This window comes from Panicum virgatum, chromosome 9N (genome assembly GCF_016808335.1).
Source record: "Panicum virgatum strain AP13 chromosome 9N, P.virgatum_v5, whole genome shotgun sequence".
NCBI lineage: Eukaryota > Viridiplantae > Streptophyta > Magnoliopsida > Poales > Poaceae > Panicum > Panicum virgatum.
Window position 1 is genome coordinate 7,618,126 of NC_053153.1, and position 12,823 is coordinate 7,630,948.

General features: G+C 46.7%; 2 protein-coding genes across 2 annotated transcripts; one reads left to right on the forward strand and one right to left on the reverse strand.

Annotated features, from left to right (window-relative positions):
- The first annotated feature begins 2,658 nt into the window (after window positions 1-2,658).
- LOC120690070 (COBRA-like protein 3) lies at window positions 2,659-6,219 on the forward strand. Its single transcript, XM_039972587.1, has 6 exons — window positions 2,659-3,027; window positions 3,717-3,796; window positions 4,018-4,474; window positions 4,873-5,026; window positions 5,117-5,397; window positions 5,490-6,219. The coding sequence occupies exons 1-6, from the start codon at window positions 2,943-2,945 to the stop codon at window positions 5,780-5,782; spliced, it is 1,350 nt and encodes a 449-aa protein (XP_039828521.1). The 5' UTR covers window positions 2,659-2,942; the 3' UTR covers window positions 5,783-6,219.
- A 1,310-nt stretch (window positions 6,220-7,529) lies between these two features.
- LOC120690071 (cytochrome b5-like) lies at window positions 7,530-8,971 on the reverse strand. The gene is made up of 3 exons (XM_039972588.1): window positions 8,633-8,971; window positions 8,164-8,230; window positions 7,530-8,057 (listed from the first exon to the last, which is right to left on the reverse strand). Exons 1-3 carry the CDS (start codon window positions 8,717-8,719, stop codon window positions 7,810-7,812), a joined length of 402 nt encoding a protein of 133 aa, XP_039828522.1. The 5' UTR covers window positions 8,720-8,971; the 3' UTR covers window positions 7,530-7,809.
- Between the last annotated feature and the right edge of the window lie 3,852 nt (window positions 8,972-12,823).

Consider the following 12,823-nt stretch of genomic DNA (forward strand, 5'->3'; position numbering starts at 1 on the left):
AGACCCACGTGAATCATTCTATAGTGAAAATATGTCCTATGTGATCGGAGATCCCATGAAGTATGATGGTGAAACAAACTAAAGTACGACTGAGAGAAGAGAACCTTTATGAAAAAGGCTCATTCCGTGTATAAGGTACATTTCTCTTCTAATCTGTATGGCAGGTTGGTCTATACCTTAATGTGTTCCAAGTGGTTTTTTTAAAACAAATGAGTTGTTTTCTTGAAACAAAGATGTTGTCCTACAAAACATCTGAAAGGAACACACCTATATAAGTCTGACTACTGGTCATGGTCTATGAGAACTGGGTATTCTCTAGAAACTCATGAAGGGCCTGGAGTATGACTTATAAGATCCAAACCGCAGGGATGCTTATGCAGCCTAGTACCAGTGTAGGGTTCTGGTCAAACTTGTTTGCACAAGACTGGCAATTCAAGGCATAGTTTATTGTACAGTTGTAAATAAGTATAGCCCTTGTCCTAGATGGAAGTTCAACTTAACAATCTCTGACAAATATTGGTATATCAATGAGAGCATTTCTAATATGCCTTGAATTTCTTGGTGGGGATTGTTGGAATTATGGGCTTGGCCTATTTATTCTAATCAATGCAATAAAAGAATTTAAAGCCCACTATTAAATGCTAGAGAATCAATTGCTTAATTCCGTACCGGGATTTGAGGAGGATCTCAACCGACTTAAAGGGTGGACCTCGTGTACACCACTTGTGAAGCCGGTAAGAAAAGATTGGTGTACCACACGCGCGTGCGCGCTCGCTCGCTTCGCCGAGCCGGGCCGAGGCCGAGGCCGTGGGCGCGGCCGGCCGGACGGGCGGTGCGGTGCGTGTGCGTGGCGCGGCCGGGCGTGACGTGACGGTGCGGTGCGGTGCGATGAGATGAGAGAATGTTTTACTGTTGAAAGCATTAAAACAGAGACAATAAAATGTTGGCATTAACCGGTGAATGATGACACATAATAAAATTTTTACGGTTAATGAGATTCCTGTGACTCAATTGCACCAGTAATTACTGCTCATCAAAGCCCATTATAACGTCCAGATTCGTTGAATGTGAGGCACCTCCACGTATATATAAACCTCCTCCTCTTCCTCTCATCCTCACACCACAAGCACTCTTGCTTCAGGTACTCCTGCTTAGGAGACCTCTCCCTTCTCTATCTGCTGCTTTCTGTCATTCCCATCGCTAGCGTTGCGCGCACAGCTCTAGCGAGAGCAGGCCTCCGAAACCTCTGCTTGCTGAAGGTCCTGCACGGGACGCGGGCAATCAGGTTTTTGGAGAGCGTCTTGACGCGACTGTTCGCTCCCTGAACGACTACTTCGTCTACATCTCGGCGTGAACGACTACTTCGTCTACTTCCTGGTGACCGTTTATGGGACTGCACTGCGAACCTCTTCCTGCATCGACGTCGTTCGGCTACATCAAGTAAGGCCAATCGAATATAATGTCTATTCCAGCTGGTAACGACGCAACCGGTGCCTCCGGCATTGGTCCCACCTTGAGGTACACTCTAAACCTATTCTGGTTTAACATTTTGTTCATACTTATTAGTGAGAATAACATGAACATAAGCACATATTTTATTCACACATTATCACTCATTTATGTCATAAAATTACTAGTAATATTTGGAATTAAAATATACCGAAAATTGACTAGTTTTCTAACAACAAATATAACAACACATGGAGGTTGTTAGGGCCGGGCTATAGACTACAGCTGGAGATCTTGATGCCGATGCCGATTAATTAAGCGCAAAACTATATCAAATTTAAATAACCTTGCATGGTCGCACACGGGTTGTTGGTACGTCCAGGTTGCAGCACCTACCGCCGCGATGGCGATGATTGGTTGGTGGACCGGGCTCACGCGCCCGGCCCGGGCCTGCCAATTTGCGTGGTGCACCGCTGGTGATCGGTTGCGCTGCCGCTTTTTTTTTTCCTTTTCGTTTTCGCCCCCCACCGACAGGAGGAGGGAGGAGGGGCTCCGTCGTGGCCGCGTTTCTTTATTCCCTCCAGTGTCGGCTCGCATGTGTGCGTTTAGCCTCGCCTCATGGGGTCATCGCCCTCTGTCATTACTTACTTAAACGCACTATCCCTGATTGGTAGTTCCGGTTTTGCCCTCGGTGACTGGGACTGGCTGGCTGCAGATTGACTGACAACACTTCGCTCATTATGGTGATATTCTATGCCCAATCCCTGCTCAGCTTCAGGTAATTTGCCATGGTAATTTTGGAAGCAGTCTAGCGCAATTAAATATGAGGATATGAATCCATTCCCGCTCTCCAAAAGAATATAACATATAAATGTTTTTTAACCGACAATTAGAATTCTTCTGTTGGTTTCAAATTTTTTGCTCTGTCCCTTGGACAACAAAAGGAGGCATCGTAACAACTTTTCACCGGTCCCGCCATCATGTGTGAATCATTCTGTTCCCGTCCCGTGCAAATTCCCCAGTTGCAAAACAGTAAACAGGGCCAGGATTTTCAGCTTCCGCTTACCGTTAATCACCTGTCGGCCGTCCCTGTCCCCAAGTGAACATCACCAACAGCTGTGCTGCATCGATCACCAGGGGCATTTCGGTAAATGCCCGCCGGACGTTGAGGTGTCACATCCCCCCACCCGCACCGGGGCGCGGAAGGGAGCAGCCGCTGCGGAGCAGAGTGTGTCGCGCTGCCGCCGCGGTAAAAAACAGGGGAGGGCGAGGCGCGGCCGCACATGCTTTAAGTCCCACTCCCCACCGCCCCAGATCTCCGCCCCCCTCCCACTCCGGCACTCCCCCCCACATTCCCCGGCGCGCCACCTCTGCCCGCGGCCGCCGCCGCCGCCGTCCGGAGCGAGATCGGCGTGGGTGCACGGGCGCGGCTCCTGTATCTGTCGGTGGGAGACCCCGCGTGTCGGTGGGAGCGGGTGGGGACCAAGCGAAGGATGGCGCCGGGCGGCAGATCCGTCGCGTGCTGCGCCGCCGTGCTGCTCGCGGCCGCGCTGCTCCTCTCCGCGCCGACTGCTACAGGTTCGGCGCTTCGGCTCCTCTTCCTGCTGCTCCTCTGTCTCTCTGTGTCTATGTTGTCCTGTTTGTTCCGCGAATTCTCGAGCTAGCTAGATCCGGCACCCGATCGCCGTCGCGTACGGTGCGACGGAGCTCGTGCAGCTGCGACGATGCTTCGGCTCTGAGTGGTTCCGTTGCGCGCGGACAAATGCGCCCCCCCTGTTTGGTTGGTACGGTCAGTGTCGGTGGCTCCAGTGCAGTGTCGGTGCCTTCTAATTTTGATCCCGCCATGCTCTAATTCAGCTCGATCCTTCGAGCTTGATCCAATTATGATTCGAAATTAAGTGGGCTTAGCTTCCTTTGATCGGGAGAGTATCACACACGGAGATGGAGCTGCCCTCTCAGGCTGACCACTTGACCAGTGCACCACTGTCTGCTGAACTTGTCCTGAGCTGCTCCATACTGAGCGCCATGATGGTAGATCTGTTCAAGAAGTGAACAAAATACTCAAGATCTTAGTTAATTGTAGTTCACTCTAAAGGGATCCATAATTGTAGTTCACTCTAAAGGGATCCAGTGGCCAACATAGGCGTGTGGATATTCCAAATTGGAATTGGATGTAACATAGACTTCATCTATTGTGTGCATTCGTTGTTTGCGCTTCTATAATTGGGATCGGTATTTGATGTGGACCCTTTGTATGCTCTCTGCAGAGGCTTATGATTCCTTGGATCCGAACGGCAACATCACTATAAAATGGGATATTATGCAGTGGACTCCTGATGGATATGTCGTAAGTAGCACGCCCACTCAACAGCTGTATCTCTTTCATCTTCACCCTCTAGGTCCTGATCTATTCTATTGAATAGTCCAGTTTGACCTGTACAATATATGTAACATGGCCAATGTCGAAGTAGAAACATACATCACATATAACAAGAATAGCATCCGAAATTTATGTCAGCGCATTCTATGTATATCTAATTCATGATTTCCCATAAAATCTCTCTGCAGGCTGTTGTCACAATGTTCAACTATCAACAATTCCGGCACATTGGGGCACCTGGGTGGCAGCTTGGGTGGACATGGGCAAAGAAAGAGGTCATATGGTCAATGGTTGGGGCACAGACTACTGAGCAGGGTGACTGCTCGAAATTCAAAGGCAACACTCCCCACTGCTGCAAGAAAGATCCCACGCTCGTCGATTTACTTCCGGGCACTCCGTACAACATGCAAATTGCCAATTGCTGCAAAGCAGGAGTTATAAATACATTTAATCAGGACCCAGCAAATGCTGCTTCCTCCTTCCAGATTAGTGTAGGTCTTGCTGGGACCACCAATAAGACTGTTAAGGTGCCGAAGAACTTCACTCTTAAGACTCCAGGTCCTGGGTACACATGTGGGCGTGCCATTGTTGGCAGGCCGACAAAGTTTTTCACATCAGATGGACGCAGGGCAACCCAAGCTCTAAGTAAGTTGCCCATCTATTCAACTTCATCTGTTGCTTGTGTACTTTGTGGAAATTAGTACTGCTAAATTATAATATTATTCAGCGTGTTCCTATTCGTTAATCAGGATTTCAAATTGTCAAGTTGCATTACTTGCCAGATTAGTAAACAACGAAAACATTTTAACAAGAGGGATTTATTCTCAGATAAGGAATGTTAACTGATATTTATTGACAATAAGTTGCTGCTAGACCCAATAAAATGTGGTCTCTTTCATTTTTTTTTGTTCTTCACAAAATAATATATTATTCAGATAATCATAAGAAAGATTCCATACAAGCTGCTGTTCTGTCTAAGTTTTATAGTAGAGAGGTTTTTATTTCAGTTGATGGTTCTTAACAAAGATATTCTCTATCTGCAGTGACATGGAATGTGACTTGCACATATTCCCAATTTCTAGCCCAGAAGACTCCGTCCTGCTGTGTATCTCTCTCATCATTTTACAATGACACAATTGTGAACTGCCCAACATGCTCTTGTGGCTGCCAAAATCCAACTGGCTCAAACTGTGTGAAGTGAGTTTACCTACTTTTATATACACTACATATTAAGGTTTAGTTTTTTTCTTTACAAATGTTCTAATGAGTTTGGTTGCATTTTCGCAGTGAGGATTCACCGAATCTACAATCAGCAATTGATGGCCCTGGGAAATGGACTGGTCAGCCTCTTGTACAATGCACCTCCCACATGTGCCCGATAAGAATCCACTGGCATGTGAAGCTCAATTACAAGGAATACTGGAGAGTGAAAATAACTATCACCAACTTCAACTTCCGCATGAATTACACGCAATGGAACTTAGTTGTTCAGCATCCAAACTTTGATAATATCACTCAGCTGTTCAGTTTCAACTACAAACCACTTACCCCATATGGTGGTGGCATAAGTAAGTAAACCTGTCTTCCTCAAAGTGCAATCAAAATAATCTCCTTCCTCCCTCCCTCCCTCCCCTGATGTAGTTTGTTTGTCCCATTTCAGATGATACGGCAATGTTCTGGGGTGTAAAATTCTACAATGATTTGCTGATGCAAGCTGGTAAACTTGGGAATGTGCAATCAGAACTACTTCTTCGAAAGGATTCTCAGGCTTTCACCTTCGAAAAGGGATGGGCCTTCCCACGTCGAGTGTACTTCAATGGTGATAACTGTGTCATGCCGTCCCCTGAAAATTATCCATGGCTGCCCAATGCAAGCCCTCTAACAAAACAACCATTGACACTCCCACTCTTTGTATTCTGGGTTGTGTTGGCTACTCTGTTGGCTTATGCATGATGAGTGGGATCAAGAGATTTAGCGAGCTTCAAGTTGATGTCAGATTCCATGAGGTGCACTGCAACAGGCCATTTGTTCATTCAATTCCATGGTTGCACTTCTTAATGAAAAACGTGCTCAGGCACGGTCGCGAAAAAAAAAATCCATGGTTGCACAGAAGAGATGACACCACGCCGAGAAAAGAAAGTTTATATATGTGTGTGTTTTTGTAAGTTAAGGGCCAAAATGTATTTCTTGTTTGGTATATACTGGCACCACAGCACTTTGGTGAACTTAGTTACTGCAAATTAGGTAATTACAGTTGCACCTTATGTATTTTATAGCATACTCAGAATTTTCCATTGAATTATGACTGCTCTTCTTGTAGTAAATGTGCTTCGTTTTGTAAGATTTGTTGAACAGGAAAGGTGATGATTGAGATCACTAAAGTTCTGGCATCTTTATTCATTTCCGGCAAACTGAGCTTCTTGAGCTAATAGTTAACAGTTACTAATGTTCATTTTCACTGAACCAAAAGAACATAAGAACAGAGAACAATAATAAATGCAACCCTTGTTTATTTGCTCCAGAAACTGCAAGCCTGCAATCATGAATTGCCGCAAATTTCAATTTGCAGCGTCCATTAAAGATGCTCTTTGACTACGAATTGCATAATGACCTATAACAATAAAAATTTTATATAAATCACAGCTGGCTTGAGAACTCCAGGAACCTACTTAGTTGCTGTGCCTTGTCACATAACAAATGCTAGGATGTTCTGATTGTTGTGGTCTACTGCCTAGATGGCGAATGGCCTGAGTGGACAGATGCTATATGATTTGATCTCTTGTGTGATGTACACAACGCATCTCCTTGAACGAAACTAGATCACAGATTTCTACATCAGATACTGAAGTTCTAGTCTGGAAGCAACGAAAGTACAGAACTGCAGATTCGATAATTGATTCAACCGGAGCAAAGAGCAACATCCAAAATTATAAAAGAACCACATCAATGTAATATTCCAATATTACTGCAAAATACATATAAACATCATGTGAGCAACAAATGAATTCATTGAAACAACTCACTTTAGACTCGATGCAGGATTGCATTGCTTGGAACCATCCACTCCGAAGAAAAATATTCTGTGAAGGAAACCAAAGCTTTTGGCTTGTGCGCAGCATCGTGGTGCTATTGTTCTGAAGCCTCAGAGATCAGAGGGCATTTGCCACCCATGCACTGGTATATATATCCACGAGAGACCATAGTTGCAGTGTAGTAGAAGGATGGGCTGATGGTTCACCCGTAGCTTTTGGTTTGTTGGCTAGTTGTGGTTCAAAGCAAACCCCAGCTTGAAGTTCATCACCCTCACCTTCCAAGAGTTGGTTTTTGCTACTCCTTTAAGCAATGACATCTAAGTGCACCCTTCCAGAGTTCTAGGTTACTCAGCATACATGAGAATCCTACAAATCTTTGCGTGTGACGGTGAAACACTTGCAATGACAGGACAAAAGATCAAATGAGGGGCCAACTAAAGCTACCTGATAACCTTCTGAAGTGTACAGTCCAACTATCTGCACCTTATTTGAGACTGACAGTTTAAGTAAGGCAATAGAATTGAAGAAACAATGGCAGATGTGATGCATGTTGATATTTAACAAACAGGAGAGAGCTTTTGATTAAACTCCATAAATTTAGTTTCACATCTTTTGAATAATGTGAAATAATAGATAACCCAAAAGGCATTCAGTGGTTCAGATAAAAGTAAGATTGAATGCGGAATCATGACATTCAAAAGCAGCAGAGATGGCATGGAACAAATTTGTTCCAGCACTCATGATGGTCGGTTCCAAGCGAATAAGAATCCATCAATGGAACGTCTTGTCGATAAATAGTGCCATCAATCAGGCAAATGTTTAACTGAAGTGTCTAAGAATTGAATTTCATAGTGTATTTTGGTTCTGAACAGCAGAACATATATCCGTCCATGCTCCAGGTAAATATGGGTGATCCCTCTCAAAATGGTTGCTCAAAAACAGTGAACTTCACTTCCTTCGCGCATACAATACGGCAACAAAAACCGATATCCCAACTGCAGCTGCTGGGATTGCCCAGTACTGCACCGCACTGTCCATCAGCTTGCTGGCAAATCCGGTGTCATGCTCCTTCCTGAAAACCTCCATCTCAGGAATCTCAGTAGTCGGGTCCAACTCCCCAATGAAGTAGTCTTGCATTAGCTCAATGGCACTCTTGCTGTGCCCCGCATCATCAAATTCTTCCTTAGCATCCTTACCTTCAGAAAGATTGACAGGAGTCAAACAAACCAATGACCATACAGGAAACTAACACCCCAGTGGACAAGAATAGGAAAACAGAATCAGGGGTCAGGGCAGCAGTACCCGTTGCTTCGAGCAGAACATCAGCACCCCCAGGATGGTCTTCCAAATACTTGGTCACATCATAAATCTGCATTGCAGAGAATGAGTTTACTTAGCAGTAAGATCAGTGCAGCGTATTTCAATTATACTTGACCTGAAGCTTCAATTGACCCAATTTTGTTGGTAATTAGTTGACGAACAGAAGGACAAAATTCCATGGACTATCTAATGCTGTGCAGAATCAATGTACTAACTAGTTCACCATGCCTTCCCAATCTCGCAAACCTGACATCCAGAGCACCGCTAGATTGACAGCAGCGCACCACAGCCCGCGCACGGAGGCAAAAACCTCTCAGGCCCATCGAACACGTCCACATCAAACGAGCAGTGCGCGCTCACCCTTCCCCATGCGCGTTCACACCTCTACCTACCAATACCGTACGTACAGCAGCAAGCAAGGGAGGAGGAAGGAGCGGGACGGCGGCGCTACCTTGCCGTCGACGACGACCCAGCAGTCCTCGGGGGTGTTGTGGAGGGCGGCCTCCTTCATGCTGTACAGCTTCGTCAGCGTCGGCATCCCGTCCCCTCGCGGCTCCCCTCTCTATCGATCTAATCGAATCGGCGTTGGCAAGGAGGCGGCGATTAGATTATCTATATATGAGGGGGCAGCGAGCGCCGCTGCTTGCCGGGGAAGAAGAGAGCGGTAGCAGGCTGCTACGGTTCTTGGGAGTTGGGATCCACGGCTATGCGAACACGCCTCTGCTATCTTGCTGCGGAAGAAGAACAGTTGGAGCACTTGGAGGCGGGGTGGGGTAGTTGCCTAGTTGGGACTAGGGAGCCGTCCGCTTTTGGGCTCTGTTTGGGCCGCTAGGGTTATGCTCTATACCGCACGGCCAGTACAAATCTAGCCCATGGGCTGAGCTAACTTGTAAAGAGATCGTGCACCGTGTTGAAGCCCAAACCCAAAGACATCAGTAACTTGTCTGTATCTTGGTATGGTAGGAGTTTTGGCACATCAGTAGGCAGTAGCTTTGCCAGCTTCAGCAGATAGATTCATATCTTCCTCAAAAAAAAAAAAAAAAACAGATTCATATCGCCTCAAAAAAAAGCATATAGATTCATAGATCGATCATAGGTAGGCACTAACCAAATGACTAAAATTAGGATATCTAAAAATAACTAAAATTATGAAGAAATTTATATTATATAAGGTATAAAATTACTTAGCGATCGCATCAACCAAGGATACGCATATTGGAGTTGAAGATGCATACGTGATCATGTGATTTACTGACGACGCGCACCACCCAGCCACCCTAGCTACCCTGAGGAAAAGACGCCATTGCGGCACGGCGCTTCGATGGCCAAAATGATTGAGATCGATCGTGAAAAATCGAAGGGATTTCCAGTTCATTTGGGTCTCATCATAGTGGAAAGGGAAACCGGTTGGTGCCAGGTAGCCCTGCTAATGGGTTGGAACCCGCACCATACCCAATCCCACCCAAAATTAACATATTTAGATATCCAACCCCACCCAACCTAATTAGTTAATTTCTCAACTCTAACCAACCCGCCCCATTATAAGCGGGTAACCCATAAAAACCCATGGGTTCTACTATGCAGAGGAATTTAGTGGTTCTACACTTAATGTGGGGACCACATATATGTCTAGCCACACTACTTTGCACAGAGTATCTGTCAGTCATATTGACTCATCTCTAAAAATTTCAGTCAATTTCGATAAAATTTTATAGTGTGAACGCGAGATTTTAATTCCAGGGTCCGAGTCTTGATGTGGAGCCCACGTGTACTTCTAGCCACGCTACTTTGCACAGAGTAGCTGCCAGTCGTACTGAGTCATCTCCAACAAATTTCAGTCAATTTCGATAAAATTTTATAGTGTGAACGCGAGATTTTAATTTCAGAGTCCGGCTCTTAATGTGGAGCCCACGTGTAGTTCTAGCCACGCTGCTTTGCACAGAGTAGCTGCCAGTCGTACTGAGTCATCTCCAACAAATTTCAGTCAATTTCGATAAAATTTTATAGTGTGAACGCGATGTTTTAATTCTAGGGTCCGGCTCTTCATGTGGGGGCCACAGGTAGTTCTAGCCACGCTGCTTTGCACAGAATAGCTGCCAGTCGTACTGAGTCATCTCCAACAAAATTCAGTCAATTTCGATAAAATTTTCTGATATAAACACGTGGTTTTAATTTCAGAGTCCAGCTCTCACGTGGGACCCACATTTATATAGTTATACTATTTTGTAAAAAGTATCCATTTCAACCCACCTCAATCCGCCTCAACCCGCATTTATATAGAACCCGCCCCGACCCACCCCATTAACTAATACAACCCATTTTAAATTATCCAAACACACTCCATTTCAAAACCCACCTCATAAAATTCATTTCAAACCAAAGCATTAGCAGACCTAGTGCCAGGGTTCTTCGTTGATTGTAGAGACCTTGTTCGGCAATCGGCATAGATCAAGTGGTATAGACTATAGAGGCGGCCCGGGCCTACCAGTGTCCAATGCCCAATGGGAGAGCGTTGCGTGGGTCAGTACCCTTGCCAAGTGGATTGAGGCCACTGGCGCGGCCGCAGACCGTCGCCTGCCCGGAGCCGGAGGCAATTCCGATGCATCCTCCTGCCACGGCGCCACGTTTCGAGCCCGCGCTGGCGCCGGGGGCACGGTGCGGCCGCGGGAGGACGGGACGCCGAGGCCGCCTGCTGTCGCGCGCTGCAGCGGCCAGCCGGCCGGGCTACCAGCACGGCCGGCGCGAGGGGGAGTCTGTAAAAAGCGGCGACGACGGAGGTTGGATTGATGGATGGGGACGCGCGGCCGTGCTCTGAGCCTCTGATCGGGGCATGCATGCCTACGGCCGAAATGGGCACGGCACTACGGGAGGCCGGCCGCCCGGAGGCCCGGCATGTCTCTCCGACCGACCGACGCCGGCATGCGCAAAGCACGCAGCTCGTCCATCGACATGACTGTTGTCCTTACTGCGCTGGGGCTCCACTACTGTAGGCACGTACGTACATGACTTCCTACGGAGTATATATTGATTTTACTTGGGTTTAATATCTGAATTTCTGTCAGTGGTTTCTGTGCAGGATGTAGCGCCGTGGCCTCTAGCTCCGTGTATAAGCTTAATAGTAATTATTGGTACACATATATATACAGGTACCACTTCACTACTTCGTCTACTGTTGATCTACTCGTGTACTCACACGCGTACTCAATTCTGCTAAGCTAGTGCACAGTTAGACCACGTCCAGAAAAGAATGACTCGGGCTTAATTTACTGTTGGTTTAGCACAGTGGTGGAGGTAGGATTGTGCTTCAAGAGGGGCTAGCTCTCATGTTCTTCTTCCTCGTCTTGCCTCTCCTTCCCTCCTTCATCCTCAAATTTGTAGGGGAGGCTCGGGGGGGGGGGGGGGGGGGGGGGTTCCATGGAATTCCCAGCGGTAGGAGGGGCTCAAGCCTTTCCGAATCCACCGCTGGATCTACCCCAAATTTATAACAAAAAGGATCACTTGATAAGTGTACAAGCAATTATTTTCAACACCAGCAGAAGTTCAGACAAAACCAATATAGCACCAAGAATTAGTGTCCATGCCTTGTCATATGTCACATATATGGATTTGACTCAATACCATTCTCCCACCATGTTTAATAGTTATCCATTGGGCTGGACTCAATTTTTTTCTTGCTCTTCAACAATTAATTAAGTATCTTCTCCCCATAGTAGAAGGCACCCCCTTGCACCTTTTGAGGGCTACCACCTGAAACATTGTCATCCATACGAACAATATATTCTCGCATGGCTGATATGGTAGTGTGATAGCACAGTGGGTATCTCATATTGCATGCTAGAAAAAAGAGCATGCTATCCTGAGTGGATAGGTCGCACAAAAAGGAAAAGAGCATAAAGGCCAATAGAGATAAGGAACTATGGAGATAGGGATGCGATTTATATTCGCGGCCATGTGTAGCTAGCTTGCTCTCTATGTATAGCCCCAATACGCATGCAAATAGCAATATTCTCTTGGCTTTAATGTTGCTATAAAAAGCATTTGGACCCAAAACACAGAATTTGCCACATACACCCTCTGTTTTTCAATATATGACGTTTATGACAAGATTCTTAATTCAAAAATAAACTGATTAGCTTGTCCTAAACATCATATACTTTAAGAATGAGATAGTACATATCCTCGAGCAACTTTACATATAGCACTTGCATTCAGTTCAAAATCATCCCTCCTAAGTCCTAACCAAAACAAATCATCTGAGAGGGCGGCTAGTGGCATGCCAAGCCACAGCAATGCAGGTCTGCGCGGGCCCTGCTGCTACTGTAGCACTGACGAGGTGACGATCTACCACCGGAAACGGCTAGCTGGCGCCAGTCCCCGGCGGGCGGAGGTGGAGGTGCGCTCCGCCGCTCGCACTCGCACATTGGCGCTCCCCTCCTTGACATGACACGGATCGTGCCCTGACGGCGAGGCGAGGGCCAAGGACGCTGGCCACGTGAGGCGGGACGACGACCCGTCGTCGGAGCCGATGGGCCGATGGGTGAGACCCCGCGACGCGACGTCCACTGTGGCGCCTGAATACTGCTACGCGCGGGCGCAGCGAGTCGCAAGAGCAAGTCAGCCGCCGCGTCCAATCCGCGGCAAG

Excerpts from the sequence above, each read along its gene's own strand:
- LOC120690070 (XM_039972587.1), top strand. The coding sequence starts at position 2,943 with ATGGCGCCGGGCGGCAGATCCGTCGCGTGCTGCGCCGCCGTGCTGCTC. Across the intron at positions 3,797-4,017 it reads GGACTCCTGATGGATATGTC|GCTGTTGTCACAATGTTCAA; the intron begins GTAAGTAGCACG and ends ATCTCTCTGCAG. Across the intron at positions 5,398-5,489 it reads CCCATATGGTGGTGGCATAA|ATGATACGGCAATGTTCTGG; the intron begins GTAAGTAAACCT and ends GTCCCATTTCAG.
- LOC120690071 (XM_039972588.1), bottom strand. The coding sequence starts at position 8,719 with ATGCCGACGCTGACGAAGCTGTACAGCATGAAGGAGGCCGCCCTCCAC. Across the intron at positions 8,231-8,632 it reads GGGTCGTCGTCGACGGCAAG|ATTTATGATGTGACCAAGTA; the intron begins GTAGCGCCGCCG and ends TCTGCAATGCAG. Across the intron at positions 8,058-8,163 it reads TGTTCTGCTCGAAGCAACGG|GTAAGGATGCTAAGGAAGAA; the intron begins GTACTGCTGCCC and ends ATCTTTCTGAAG.